At 38.7% G+C, this 15,234-nt stretch overlaps 1 protein-coding gene across 7 annotated transcripts in view; it reads left to right on the top strand.

The window, feature by feature from the left end:
• Positions 1 to 15,234, top strand: part of RAPGEF6 (Rap guanine nucleotide exchange factor 6) — a 225,085-nt gene that overhangs the window by 86,445 nt on the left and 123,406 nt on the right. For all 7 annotated transcript variants that reach the window (XM_054038150.1, XM_054038149.1, XM_054038154.1 and 4 more), the window contains one exon: positions 675 to 818. In XM_054038150.1, coding sequence (XP_053894125.1) covers positions 675 to 818 — 144 coding nt within the window. The remainder of the gene's footprint in view (positions 1 to 674; positions 819 to 15,234) is intronic.

Here is a 15,234-nt window from a genome sequence, read left to right as displayed (position 1 = left end):
GAAACGCTCACGGCAGTTTCTATTTATTTCTTTTTAAAGTTGTTTTATATTTGTTCAGTGAAGTGGTCATTAATAAAGGGTGAGATCTGATAGTTGTTGGATGGCTGGGCTAGGACCTAGCTGGTCATGGACAATCCTAACACGTTTTTGAGCATGATGTACCCTGTCTACACTGCAAAGACTTTGTAAAATCATATTATATTATTTAAAACAAACAAGCTAACATGTTTTAATGAGCAACCTTGTAACCATAGGGAGTTAAAAATTTTCAAATGTATTTTTTTGAGTTGATGATGCCCCTTGAACTGAGCAATATATAATTATTTTAATTGTTATGGTTTCGTATGTAAGTGCAACGAGAAGTCTTTACTACTTGTAAGTGATTTTGTCTAAAGGATATGTATGCGTGTGTGTGTGTGGGGGGGGGAGACGGACTTTTTTTTTTTTAAACACTGTTTCCTGGAAGGAAACTGTGGCCTCCAGCTCATTGTAATAACATAATTTCAAGACACGTAGCATTTGCTTAAGAAATTTGTGTAGTCTGTTTCCTAAGAAAGACTTAACTGTTCTTAGCTAATGTTAATGCCTTCCTCATGAGCTTAATAAGACTCCACCGACTTTCAATAATATGGAAGAATTGGATGTTTAACCAAGATCCTGAACATGTGTTTCAGGTGGAGAATTCCAAAGACAATGAAGAGAATATCCTGCAAAGAGAAGTTCCCCTCAGGCAGTCTCGACGAAGGTTTAGGAAGATTAACCAGCGGGGAGAACGTCAGACCATCACAGACAACGTGGATGCTAGCAGTTATCTTTCGGTGAGCATGTTTTCCACTAACAAAAAGGCATCAGCCTAGTTGGTTTCTCATTGTCTGAGCATTTGGGTCTTTTAGGGTCAGGGACAGAAGGAGATAAAGTGTTAGTTTGTTTTTGTTTGATCTGTAAACATTTTTCTCCTTGGAGAACACTGAGAACGCTTTGGATTTTATAGCTATAGGCGGCAGTTCAGGTTCAGCAGTTGAGAGCAAAAATGCTTTGGTTTATGGATCTGCTGCTGTGTTTAATAGTGAAAATGCTTAGAAGGTCATTGGTCGGTGAAGGGATTGTCCTCCTCAAAGACCTCCATGGATACTTGGTGGTTGTTTTTGTAATATCTTTAAATCAAGTACTCATCCTAAAATGTTGAGATTTGTTTTTTTCTATTCAGTTTAGATCACGTTGAAAAGTATTTTATGAAATCCCAGCTACTGTACAATATGAATGCATATCTTGATGTTTCACCTGTTTTTCAATTCGGTATAAAGATCTGAGAGTTTACTTGAAAACAGCAGAATTTGGTGAGATGAAATTATCCAGCCAAGAGGGTATTTGCCACACTAAATATTGTTAAATATATAAATCTGTATTGTGCCAAGGTAAATGCAGCTGTGATTCTCAGGCCACAATATTTTTTCTACAGGGTTCTGTTTACCACTAGTTTTGTGTAATTGCATGCTAAAATCCTGTTAGTGGTGGGTTGTATGTGTGTGGTCCACACAAAAGGTTTCATTTGAAAGTAACTGTTCTAGATGTTTTGTTGGTTTGACATTAAATCAGATTACCATCACATCAAACAAATTATCATGAAAAATGTTCACATTACCAGAAATTATACTTTCTGCTATTTTATAATGTTGGGGTTTAAGTGGAGCCAAATTTTAATGAGTCTTCAGGCCAGGAAAAGGAAAAGAAATTAAGTAACTCTTTCAAACAAAAAAATACAAAACCAAAACAAAAACCCCACAACCTTCTAGTTGGGAGGCTTGCAGAGCATTTGTAACACAATCATAAACCTGAAATTAAACTACTTTCTGACTATATTTGAGTAAGTTAGCTTTTTGGCTTGTGATTAATATTAATGTTTTTAGAAGATAATTTTAAAAACTCCAAAACATTGGCACTTCAGGGAGTATAGGTTATGTTGGCATTTGTCTTCTAAGCAGAAAGGCTATTGTTGCTGTAACAGCAAGTGTATACTTTAAGTTCAGTTTCCTGTATCTCCTCATTTCAGGATGTGTGATGTATTCTGTTCTGTGTCAAGAATTAATAAACAAACTGAGCTAGTCACCAAAGTGAGAATTTATGTTCCCTAGCTCTGGGAAATGCCTAAGGGTTTGATCATGGATGAAAGTCTAGCCTTTGTGATTGTGACAAAATATACATCTTTCTTCCTCCATTGCATTTCTATTTAAGGCTGAATAAGCACAGAAAACAGTAGTTCTCAAAGTTGTCATTCTTTGAGCACTTTGTAAGGAAGAGAGAATCTCATGAATAACAGATCCTGTGATTCTGTCTGTATGATTTTGAAGGGAACAAGGATTCACAGAGTCAGCTATTTTAGGCACCAAGTTTAATTCCATGGAGTTTGGTTGCACAAACCACATTTCTGGAAGGAAATCTGTCAGTTGGTTGTCTCAGCTGGTTAACAGCTGATTGAAGTGAAAAACCAATATCATTTATATATCATGAGCTTTTGCTACCTGTATGACAGTTTCAGATAATTTCTGTAGCAAAAAAGCTTTTCAGTGGACAAATCGACTGATGATTAAGAAATCAAAACATAATAGAATACATCTACCTGTTCCACATTCAGCAAGTAACAAAATTATTAAAAGAAAGAAAAGGGTGTGCAGATTTCACTAAATTTAGTCAAAGTTTAGTAAAATAATTAGGTAAAACATCTTGCATTAAGTAATATGGTTTCTTCTTCATATGCAGATATAAATCCCATTAGCATTGGTGTGAGTTACTTGTGCACACTGAGTAGCGAATATACTTCTAATATAAGATCATTGGTTCCCTAAGGTTTTGAAAATCTCAGATAAACCATTGACTCTCTCATAATTACCTTTTCACATTTCAGCATATCAATACATACATTTTACCATCTGACAGTAGTTCATAATTACCGTCCTTATATCTGTCTATAACACTATGCACTGGGGATATCTCTCTATATAATTGCAGTGATTGCAGTTGCAACTTGATCAATGTCAGCTTTTCAGGAACAAATGATGAAAAAAGTACAAGCAGTAGACAATGTGTGAAAAGATTTTCAGGAATCAAACTCTTAAAAATCTTATATATTTAACTATGTTTGTGATTAAAGGTGGTGTAGAGAAACTTTGACTGTAGTTTGCAATAGGCAAGACATTGCAATAGCATCCCCCCCCAGAGCTGGGAAGTTGTTTACAAACGTTCCAACAAATTTGCCTCACTGACAGGATTATAATTAATAATTGCAGTATGTTATTTCACTTTTCTGCCTGAGGCTAACTGCTCTTTGATAGAGGCTGAATGTGGTTTGATAGGTCTTGTATTTAAGCCATATTTAATGAGCACGTTATTCCATATTGCACTCATTGCATTACATTCAGTGTATAAATCAGTTCATTTTAGGTATTTGTATTTAAAATCCTGTAGTCCATGAGTCTTGGGGAGGCAATCTAGACCAAGGAGGGGTGGTCACGACTTGCCCTGCAACCTGCCTTACAATGCTCACACCCAGCCTACAAGCATGCAGCTCACACCCTGAAGGGTCTGTGTGCTAGACCAGTGGTCTCCAAGCTTTTTTGATCGCGCACCCCCTATCGGTAAAAAATTTGAGCACGCACCCCCTGCTGCGCCGGCTCTACCATTTTTGCCAAAGCAAAAAAAAAAAGAAGCAGCTGCCGCTCGGACTCCCGCCCGAACTACCGAAGCGCAAAAAAAAGAAAAAAAGCGCCGCTCGGACGAAGAAAAACAAAAAACCCTCCTCCTGCCGCGCACCCCTAAGGATCTTCTTGCGTGCACACCCCACTTTGGAGACCACTGTGCTAGACAGCACTAGTTCAGCAACTCTGACCCCAGCAAACAATCTACAGCCCTACTCTGGCTTGGTTAACAACCAGCACGGTGACCCCAACACACTCCCTGTCCTGAAATAATATGGTTCATTTGTTCTTGTAAAGAGACAAAAAGCACATCACAGCTTATTAACTGGGGTTAATATACCCTTCCCTTTAAACACAGCACTGAATTGCTTTATAGTAAAAATAAAACAAATTCATTAACAATAGAACATAGATAAGGGATGCCAAGTAAAAGGAATAAATATAGGGTTACAAGCAAATAAATGTGAAAACACACATCTAAAAATCTAAAACTTAATCTAGCATGGTACAGGCTTTGTTCAAGATGGTTTCTCTGACCAGTCTTCATTCTTCCCAGCCATGGCTAGCTTCTCCTCAGTCAGGACCTTCCACAGAGGGTGAAAGATCTTTGCCAAAGCATGCTTCTCACCTATGTTCAGATTCCAGAGACTTCAAACCCCATTCCTTTGATTGAAGGGACCCATCTTTCTTAGGTTGCAAAAGCTCTGTTCCCTTGTGTCTGTCTTGAGATGGATGCCAAAGATGACTTCTGTCTTTGCTTATATCTTCCAAAGTTCAGTAACTTTGTTTCAAGAGGCAGGATGATCTCCTGCTGTTTTTTCTTCCCGTGTCTTCTCATCCCCTTGTTGATTTCTATGTAAATGAGACTTCCATTGTTTTTGGTCACACGTTGCTTAATTTACATAGGTAAAGAGCTGCCATCTCTCCTGTCTGGGAGGGAACCTGTTTCTCCCTGTTTGGCCACAGACTTTAAAGCGTAATATCATTAAGTATTCATATTTCTCATATAGTATTAATATGTACTTTTCACAATGATATTGATCACCACTGTGCCATTAGCTTCCAGAAAAAAACCCTCATTTTATACGCTTGTACAATGTATACAATCAGTTGATTCAATTGTTTATCACTGGAGATTCAGCCCACCTGCCTTTATAGATCAGTAAGCCTTTGAAATGGAATCTTCTGAGGTTACCCCTCAAAGTAAAGTTTATTCAAACTGTGAAGAAGGTGACATGGCGTCTGATAGTAAAGGAAGCTCTACATTCTTTCTTCCCCCACTTGTTGGTAGCTTAATAGTTTTGTTTACCTAATCTGTAAAAATGGACCTTTGTTGTCTTTGCCTGAAGACTGGGCTGGTCAGAGAATCAAATACATATTCCTTTATCTAGGCAGACCTGTTTACCAACTCCCGTGACATGCCTTCCGTAATTTCAGCATATATTCATAACTTTTTATGTACACTCTGTGTATCCATTATGCATGAATATTAATGATCTGTGAGTTAGTAGTTTTCCAAGGATATCTTACATGGCATCTTTTCAGATACAGATTATAACCATAATGAGTTGGGGTACACTGAATTGGTCAGTCCAACTGAAACTCATTACCTGATACCATTGAGTTCTTTGCCCTCTGACACTGGGATGCTCCGAAGGTCATAAGTATTCAACATAGCATTATTTGTGTGAGTTTTTGACTCTGAGGGTATGTCTACACAGAGATTAAAAAAACCTGCAGCTGGCCTTGGTCAGCTGACTCAAACTCACGGGGCTTGGGCTGCCGGGCTGAAAAATTGTTGTATAGACATTCGGGCTTGGGCTGGAACCCAAGCTGTGGGACCCTGCGAGGGTGGAGGGTCCCAGAGCTCGAGCTCCAGCCCAAACCTGAAACTATACAACAATTTTTCAGCCCTGCAGCCCGAGCCCCTCAAGCCCAAGTCAACTGATGCAGGCCAGCTGCAGTAGTGCTGCGGGTCTTTTATCCTTGTGTAGACATAGCCTGGATGCTCTCTGGCACATGTAACCTTTTAATTTCTAAGGGTATGTCTCTATTGTGCATGCGCACGCGCGCGCACACACACACATGTGTATTGTTAACTTGGGCTAACATTGTAGTGAAGACACAACTTCAACTAATAACTCAAGTTAGCAGCTTGAATTCAACCCCAGGTATTGTATAGGCTATAACTCAAGCTGCTAACCCTAGTTAAATGCCATTTGCATTGTCTGCACTGCTAATGTAATCCGAGTTAGCTACCCCAAATTAATAAAACACCTCTTCTTCTTCCCCCCCCCCCCCCGTGAAGACTTAACCTAGAACTAAACTTTTATTTGTTCATGATTCAGAGTTTCTGTTGGTTTACCCCAGTCTAAAACTCTTTCCCATAGGCTCCCTTGTGTTATTCCTATGCATAGGGACTCTCCATGTTGCCCCCTTAACCTCTTAAATATGCAAATTTCTGCACATTAAATGCAGTGTGACTCATGATTAAGAATAAGGTTAATCTATGTTTTTATAAAACATAACTTAAGTGCCACTGTTCAAACACTTGAGTTTGCAGCTGCATGTATTGAACTCCTATTCATGTCAGAGGAAGTTTTATACACAGAGCAGCTGCAGATCTAGTCCCATATTAGTCATTTGTCTGCCAAATAGTTTAATTTAACTTTATTAAAGTATTCTAAACTCTTAATTTCCTGATGACTGTTACTTGGTATTATGGGGAAAAGCACTAGATGCTAAGAGGGTTATTTCAGTAAACTACATGAATTTACAATAATTAAAATGCAAATTGCAATACAAGTACAGAGTTCCTTTTGCATTTTGCTTATATTGCCTTCTCTGTGCATTCATATTTTTCCTCTTAATGTAGGTGATTTAAACAGTGGATAAAGGGAAAAAAATGGACCAACATTGGCCTAGTTAATTCACTTTTGTGAAAGTGGAAGTTTGCATGTTTGTTTGTATAGTTTACAGATTATTTTCTAAGTATATCCTTGCAGGTTCTTAGAGTTGTGTCACAGCAATATTTCTAGTCTCTGGAAATAGCTGTTTTTTTCCCCCCCAAACCAGATGAAAAACTGATTATATAATGGCAAGGTTTATACCTCCCTTTCCCTCACTCACGTGGAAGACGTTTTACCATTTTACATAGCTTTGTACTCTCTTTATAAACAGACATGAATTCATCTTCACAGTACTTCTGCTAGGTAGGTATACTTATCCCCATTTGGCAGGTGGGCAGGCTGAGACAGAGACCAAGGAGACACGGCAGATCAGTAGCAGCAGTAGTTCCCAGTGCAACACTCAGTGTGATGGACAGTGTTACCAGCGTTCTTAATTTACAAAAATAATCATCCCAATCGGCATAGATGGAATATGCACTAAATAATTTACAGTTTGTTTTTTATAATCTGTTTCATAAGGGTAGTCATTTATTTAGTAAGCATTTCTGATAGATGTGGAAAAACTACAACCAGGTCACAACAATTTACATGTTTCAGGGGGACGGGTCACTATGTCAAAAGTACAGCTTATGTAAAATTTAGCTTTAATAATACATAATTTATAATCTAATGCATATGGTTGTTAAAAAAATGTCTGTCATTATGTGGCAGCAGCTAGGATGTTTTTTACATGTAACATTTTAAATACGTTGTTGTAGTCAAGTTAGTCCCAGGATACTAGAGAGACAAAGTGGGTGAGGTAATATCTTTTGTTGGACTGATGTCTGCTGATGAGAGAGACCAGCTTTTGAGCTTACACAGAGCTCTTCTTCAGGTCTAGTAAATGCATGCTTGGTCTACACTACAATTACATTGACCTAACTCTGTAAGCATCTACACTGCAGTGTTGCTCCCACCGATGAAAGTCTCCCCCTGCACTGAATTAATAACTCCACCTCCATGAGAAGCATAGTACTTGGGTTGATGTAGTTAGGTCACTAACAGTGTAATGTAGACACTGCATTGCTTACATCAGACTGTTCTAGCTGTCAGTCCCTGCTGCCAGACAGCCAGAGCCCCACCACACCAGAGCTCGGGCTGTCAGTGCCCCACACTGACAGTTAAATTGGTGCAAGAGCTCCTAGTGAGGAGGCGCACCACTGACAAAAGGAGCTAGTGTGGACGTGCAAAATCAATTTAATTACTGCAGGCGCTGTACATCGATGTAACTTAAGTTGACTTAATTTTGTAGTGTAGACTTGCCCGTACTCAGAGCATCACAGCAAAATACAAGGTAGAACAGATTGTTTAGCAGAAGTAGTTCACCTTGAATGGCCCCTTGAAATGTGTGTTAAGTGGCCTGTTAACACCTCTCCAGTCATTTGGGGTAGGGCGAAGCTGTGGGATGGGTTTAGTGGACTGTAGACTGTTGTAATAAGCCATAAATCCAGTCTCTCCATTCAGTCCATGTTTGTTAGTGTCTAGCAAAGTTATGAATTAACCTCCTAAGCCAGTGGTTCTCAAACTGGGGACTTTGCCTCCAGCATTTATAATGGTGTTTTATATAAAAAAAGTGTTTGTTTTTAATTTTTTTGGGGGGGGGGTCTCACTCAGAGGCTTGCTATGTGAAAGGGGTCACCGGTACAAAAGTTTGAGAACTACTGTCCTAGGCTTGTCTTTTGAAGATGTTTTGAAGGTTTTCTTTGAGGATTTCAAAGGAAACCTGTACAACACTTTCAAAAGATTAGCCTGGGAGGTAAATTTTATTTAGCTGTGACACTGAGTATGTTTCCCGGACCTGAAGAAGAGCTCTGGGTAAGCTCGAAAAATTCTCTCTCTCACCAACTGAAGTTGGTCCTATAAAATATATTACCTCACCTATCTTGTCTCACATTTTAAATATAAAAATTTAATGGAAATAATACATACTGCAATGATACAATAAATTATCAAATACACAAGTATCTACCAAGAAGTTGTGATCACTTACATCTCAACCTTTTCCTTATTAATAGCTCAGTACTGTATATTTTAAACTAACATTGCCCTTTCTCTGAAAGACAGCAGTTTTTTAACTCTTTTATAGTAAGTGGGTGAGAAGGTATAAGAGATGTAGCACAATCTTGGCATTTCTTTGGGATGTTTTCTTAATCATAGAAAGCATAGAAATATATGACTAGAAGGGATTTCAGTCTAGTCCCCTGCACTGAGGCAGAACTAAGTCCACGGAAAGCAGCAATTCCTGTGTTTGGGCAGCATAGGCAGTGCTCCCTCTCTATGCCCCAGGGGTATAAATTGCCATAAAGTGAAAAGTGGGGGGAAACAGGGCACAGAATCTTAGAATCATAGATGTGAGAGGGTCATGTGAGACAGTATGAAAAGCATTACTAAAGTCGAGATACTGTACGTGACATCTACTGCTTCACCCCCCTCCCCTCCCCCATCCACAAGCCTTGTTAATCTGTCAAAGAAGGATATTAGGTTGGTTTGACATAATTTGTTCTTGACAAATCCATGTTAACTGTTACTTTGCCTTTATTTTCTTCTAGGTGCTTACAAATTGATTGATTGATTATTTGCTCCATTATCTTTCTGGGTACCAAAGTTAAGCTGACTGGTCTAGAATTCCCTGAGATGTACTTATTCCTCTTTTTATAGATAGGTACTATATTTGGCTTTTCCAGTCATCAGGTATCTCTCCAGTCCTCCATGAGTTCTCAAAGATAATTGCTAATGGGTCAGAGATCTCTTCAGCCAGCTCCTTAAGTATTCTAGGATGTATTTCGTGTACTTTAATATTCACATCTCTTTTAAATAATATTCTTGGCGACATGTAGAGGTATCCATTTTTACAGCAATCTGCTAATGAAGAGTACTTGAGTGGCAATTTTCTTTTACTTGAAAATGTTCTTTTACTTAATGTACAATATATTTAATGTAATTCTATTCAGAGGATCTTGTTGTTAATCTAGAATATCTTGTAATTGGAAGAGGACATATCACTTGTTTGGGCAGTAAGGGGAATAAGAACTAGCATACCGGATCAGAACTAATCCAGTACATTCTCTCTACCCATGCAAGATGCTTAATCTAGGTGTTTTGTAATCTGTTTTAACTATAATTTCAGCCAATTTTACCTGGTCCTGAAACACGGCTCACTGATCTGTAGTTCCCAGGATCACCCCAACCACCATTTTGGGGGCGAGGGGTTGGTTTTTGTTTTTAAAAAGATTGGTGCAGCATTTGCTACCCTCTAGATATATGGAATAGCAATCTGTTCTCCATTCTTAAATTCCTTCAGAACTCTCAAGCAAATATCATCCAGTCCTTATAATGTATTGCTCTTCTGTACTTCAGTTTGTTCCAGCGGCTTGTCTTTTGGCACTTCAAACTTCGACAGTGTCTCATCTTTATTACTTGAAGAGTAAGGGTGAAATCCTGACCCCAAGGAAGTCAATGGGAGTTTTACCATTGACTTCAATAGGGGCCAAGATTTTACCTTAGGTATCTCATCAGCATCCTTTGAAGTGAAGACTAATGCAAAGAGGTAATTTAGCTTCTCTGTTTTTGATATTTGTTTTTTTGTCATAGGAACTTTGAAGAGCCCATCTAACATAGTGAATGCCAGTGAAAATGAGGTAGGATCAGAGACTAAAATAGGGAAAGAACAAGTTAAAAATTACATAGACAAGCTGTCTTCAGATCACCTCAGTGTCTGATGAAATACATCCTAGAATACTCTGGGTGCTGGCTGAGGAGATATCTGAGTCATTAGCGAGTATCTTCAAAAAGTCATGGAAGATGGTAGAGAATTCAGAGGACTGGAAATTGGCAAATATAATGCCAGTCTATAAAAAGGGAAATAAGGACAACTTGGGGAATTACAGACCAATCAGCTTAAAAACATGGAAAGTTAATGGAGCAAATAATTAAGCAATCGATTTGCAAACACCTAGAAGATAATAAGGAAGGTGATAAGTAATAACATAGATTTGTCAAGACAAATTGTGTCAGACCAACCTAATAGCTTTCTTTGACAGGGTAACAAGCGTTGAGGATGTGGTGGAAGCGGTAGATGTGGTATATCTTGACTTTAGTAAGACTTTTGATACCGTCTCGCATGACCTTCTCATAAACAATCTAGGGAAATACAACATAGATGGAGCTACTACAAGGTGAGCGCATAACTGGTTGGAAAACCGTTCCCAGAGTGTAGTTATTTAGTGGTTCACAGTCAAGCTGGAAGAGCATATCAAGTGCAGTCCCACAGGGATCAGTTCTGGGTCTGGTTCTGTTCAATATCTTCATCAATGATTTAGACAATGGCATAGAGAGCACACATATAAAGTTTGTGGACGATACCACGCTGGGAGGGGTTACAAGTGCTTTGGAAGGTAGGATTAAAATTCAAAATGATCTGAACGAACTGAAGAAATGGTGTGAAGTGAATAGGATGAAATTCAATAAGGACAAATGCAAAGTACTCCACTTAGGAAAGAACAATCAGTTGCACACATACAAAATGGGAAATGACCTGCCTAGGAAGGGGTACTGTGGAAAGGGCTCTGGGGGTCACAGTGGATCACAAACTAAATATGAGTCAACAGTGTAACACTGTTCAGGGGGAAAGGTGGGGGGAAGAGCAAACATCCCAGAATGATGTTTGCATCAGCAGGAGTGTTATTAGTAAGCCATAAGAAGTAATTCTTCTGCTTTACTCTGCGGTGATTATGCCTCAGCTGGAACATTGGGTCCAGTTCTGGGTGCCAGATTTCAGGAAAGATGTGGACAAACTGTAGAGAGTCCAGAGAAGAGCAACAAAAATAATTAAAGGTTTAGAAAACATGACCTATGCGGGCACACTGAAAAAATTGTGTTTTTTAATCTGGAGAAAAGAAGAGGGGGCATGATAACAGTTTTCAAGTACATAAAAGGTTGTTACGAGGAAGAGGGAGGTAAGTTGTTCTCATTAACCTCTGAGGATAGGACAAGAAGCAATTGGCTTCTAAACCTTCCTTGCTGCAATTGGTTTAGGCTGACCAGACGTCCCAATAAAATTGGGACCGTCCCGATATTTAGGTGTTTGTCCCACGTCCTGACCGATCTTTGGTCGGGATGCAGTTTGTCCCAATATTTCGCTCTGCCAGCAGCACTGGTGTGTGTGTGTTTGCTCTGCCGGTGGACCCTCCCTCCATGTGTCCCGATATTTTCTTCCTCTCATCTGTTCACCCTAAATTGGTTGCACATAAGGAAGAACTTCCTGACTGTCAGGGTGGTTAAGCACAGGAATAATTGCCTTGGGAGGTTGTGGAATCTCCGTTATTGGAGATTTTTAAGAGCAGGTTAGACAAACACCTGTCACAGATGGTCTAGATAATACTTAGTCTGCCATGAGTGCAGAGGACTGGACCAGATGACCCCTTGAGATCCCTTCCAGTCCTATAATTTTACAATAGTCACTTATATCTTCTAACTTAGATGTTAAACATTTTGTCTGCTATAACGGCTCATGCTCCTTTCCATGGATTACATGTATTAGTAGATAGGTCTTCAGCGTTCGTAGATTTGTTGAGAACATATATTGGGGAAGAACCCAAGCAAAAACGCATGGCAATTGTTAGGTGTTTGCATTTGTGGCCTATTCATGTCATTTTAAATTATTAATTTTTATTTGTGCGGGCAGAAAGAAGTTGCATCTGTGGTGTCTTCATTTCCTGAGCTGTCTAGAAGGAACAGACTACTTTATCTTTTTTTTATGCACTAGATCTAAATTAAGTCTGCAGTTTGCATGCCATGTTAATGCTTACAGGGAAGAGAATGTGTGTCTGGTTTATAGGCACGGCCACAGTACATTTCACAAAAATGCAACAAAATTTGTCTGAAGACAAGAGACTGCTGAATCTGTGAGCTAGAAACCAGAATTATTGCAGGGCTGACATACTTGTCTTGGAGAACGAGGGGGGGAAGAAGGACTGATAGTTGTATCACTTACAGAGTCCTGTTAACTGATGGTGTCAACTGTTAGAGGAAACTGCTTGTCTGGCTAAATGCCAATTCATTGGCTAAGAGAGGCAGAATAGAACAGGTTTAAAATGGCATCCAAGATTACTGCCCGAGGAAGAAGATAAACTGTCTAATACTCAGTGATGATTTTGCCATGATGGCTTCTTTATTGTACCTTTTCCTTTATTTTTAAGGGAGGGAAGGACCACCAAATAAATGTTTGTATTAATCAAGTTTTCACTTATTTTATTGTCTGTATTTATTAATTTTTCAGTGCTGATTCTGTTAGTTGTATCAGCTGCTCCACCATCAAATACTTGTCGATGGCATAGTATGTCACTGGTTATGATTATCATCAGCAGGAACTTGAATGCTCAAAGGTGCAATGCATTACATTTTTTTGGGTAATTTGCATAAACCACAGGTGCTTTCCAGACGGCCAGCCAAATCAATTAATGTGTGTGTCTGCAGTCTGCAAAACATTGACGGTTATGAAATATTACTACATAGAGTAGAAAAACTATATTTAAAATCCTATTTTGTATCCTTAAAGGTTTACTGTCAAGTAATGAGACAGAATATGTAGCTTTCAAAATAGCTCATTTTGATATTTTGAAAACGATATCCTGTTATTAAATGTCCTTCTGGTAATCTCTGTATGTATTGTCTTTAAAATTGATCTTCCCAAAATGAAAATTGTTTAAAAAAGTGACGCATAATTAGTGCAACCCCAATACATTCATAATATAGTATTCATACCCTTAGTGCTTTAGATTTTACAGATTATCTATCTATCGATCTAGATTGTATATAAAATCACTGTGTCTGCTGCAGAAATCCAACCAGCTCTGGGGTGAAACGTGCACCTACTTAATGGCATACAAGAATACTACGTAGCAAGTGAAGAAAACTATATCCAATTGAAACTGCAGGGAATTTATTTTAGACTGGCACCTGTATTTACTCAAATTGGAATTTGGCCAGGTTCCTAGAATTAACAGTCCTCCCTTCTTTCAAAAATATGTCAGGATATATTTTAATGATCATGTATGTCAGCAGCTGTTTCTTATATCACCTCTGAAAGATTGCACAGTTTCCTAAATGTTGGGTAGGACATTTTTATCACAGACTCAGAGGTGAAGCTCATTATTGACTGAATCACCAGCATTAGGCCTTTAAAAATGTTGAGTTGCTGTGGGGAAGGGAGTGGTTTGGGGATTTCTGCTATGGTGACGAACCTCGACTTTACGTCAGTCTTTATCTTTCATGTCTCTTTTGATTTATATCTCTTGTCACAGGCTAGTTCCTTATTCTTGTAGGCATCAACATATTTGAAGTTCTACCCCTCTGATTGCTGTAAGGGAGGAGGAGCTTTCTCTCTTCTCCCTCCTGTGAGGGTAAGCACAGGTCTCTACTATTCTGTTTTTCTCTGGCCTCATTCCTAAATAATTCCAGCATTTACCTTTGCTGCTGCTTATGCTTCTTCAAGTGTCAGCCTGAAATTAACGTAATTCTGGAGGACGGGGTTCTGAATATGGAACAATCTTGTTCATTTCACTAAGTTAATATTTGCCATAGTAATGCACAATAGCAGATGCCCTGGTATTGTCTGCATGCTAACTCCAGAAGACAATGCTCATTAGTTTACATTTATTTCACATTTGTATTGGAAAGACTGCCATATAGTTTCACAATCATAAAGCATTCAAAATTTATTTTAAAGTGAAATCTTAAATTCTGTGGAAATTGATGACTTAGGACCCCAAACTTTCCAGGGAAACCTTCCTATTTCCCAGTGGTAAGTGGACTAGGGAATTCTCCAATCCTTGACCATACTTGCAGCACTTTGTGTATTCCTTGTGGGAGGGAGGTACTAGTCCAGCCTGCTCTGATTTACTTAGTTCACATATTGGCATGAATATCTTTCCAACATTTACCTTTTGCTAAATTAAAAATACACAAGAAATACAAATTCATAGCATACCTAATAAACTGTCCATACAATAAAATATTTACCTACAATAATAATAGGAACCTCTGAACCATCTGTTTCTTCCAAATCTATTTCTTCCCTCCCCACCAGCCACAACTCTTTACTCACTCCCTCTCCAAATACCTGAGGAAAAAAGAGGGTCTGTATAGCAGGCCTGGAAGGTTGACAAATCTATGCTCTGAACCGCTGAAGGGACTGTTTCGGAGTCATATTCCTCATAGAAAACGCCTTGCCAGCAGCTCTTTCATATGTAAAACAGACTGGGACTCTAGCTCAAGCACCTCCACTTATCACAATTGTAGTACATCACATATAGTGTTGGTGGGGAGAGGCAATCCTATAGGCCTATAAAATGGATTGTCAGACTTTTTGGAAGCCTTAAATCCTTGTCTTTGTGACTTTGTCAGATCCTTGACTTCTCTGAAACCTTACTTCACTGTAGTTGTATTTTTAATTGGTGTATGAGCTGCTTTTCGTAGAAAAGTCTTGACCACATTTCCTTTAGAGATGTTACATACTTTATACGGATACTGCACTTTGTTTTGGTTTTCTTTTTATTTCCTCCCCATGGTTGTTTCTGTTCAATATGATGTATTGG

The sequence above is a fragment of the Malaclemys terrapin genome, chromosome 8 (assembly GCF_027887155.1).
Source record: "Malaclemys terrapin pileata isolate rMalTer1 chromosome 8, rMalTer1.hap1, whole genome shotgun sequence".
Taxonomy (NCBI): Eukaryota; Metazoa; Chordata; order Testudines; family Emydidae; genus Malaclemys; species Malaclemys terrapin.
This window is presented reverse-complemented; position numbering and strand designations above follow the sequence as displayed.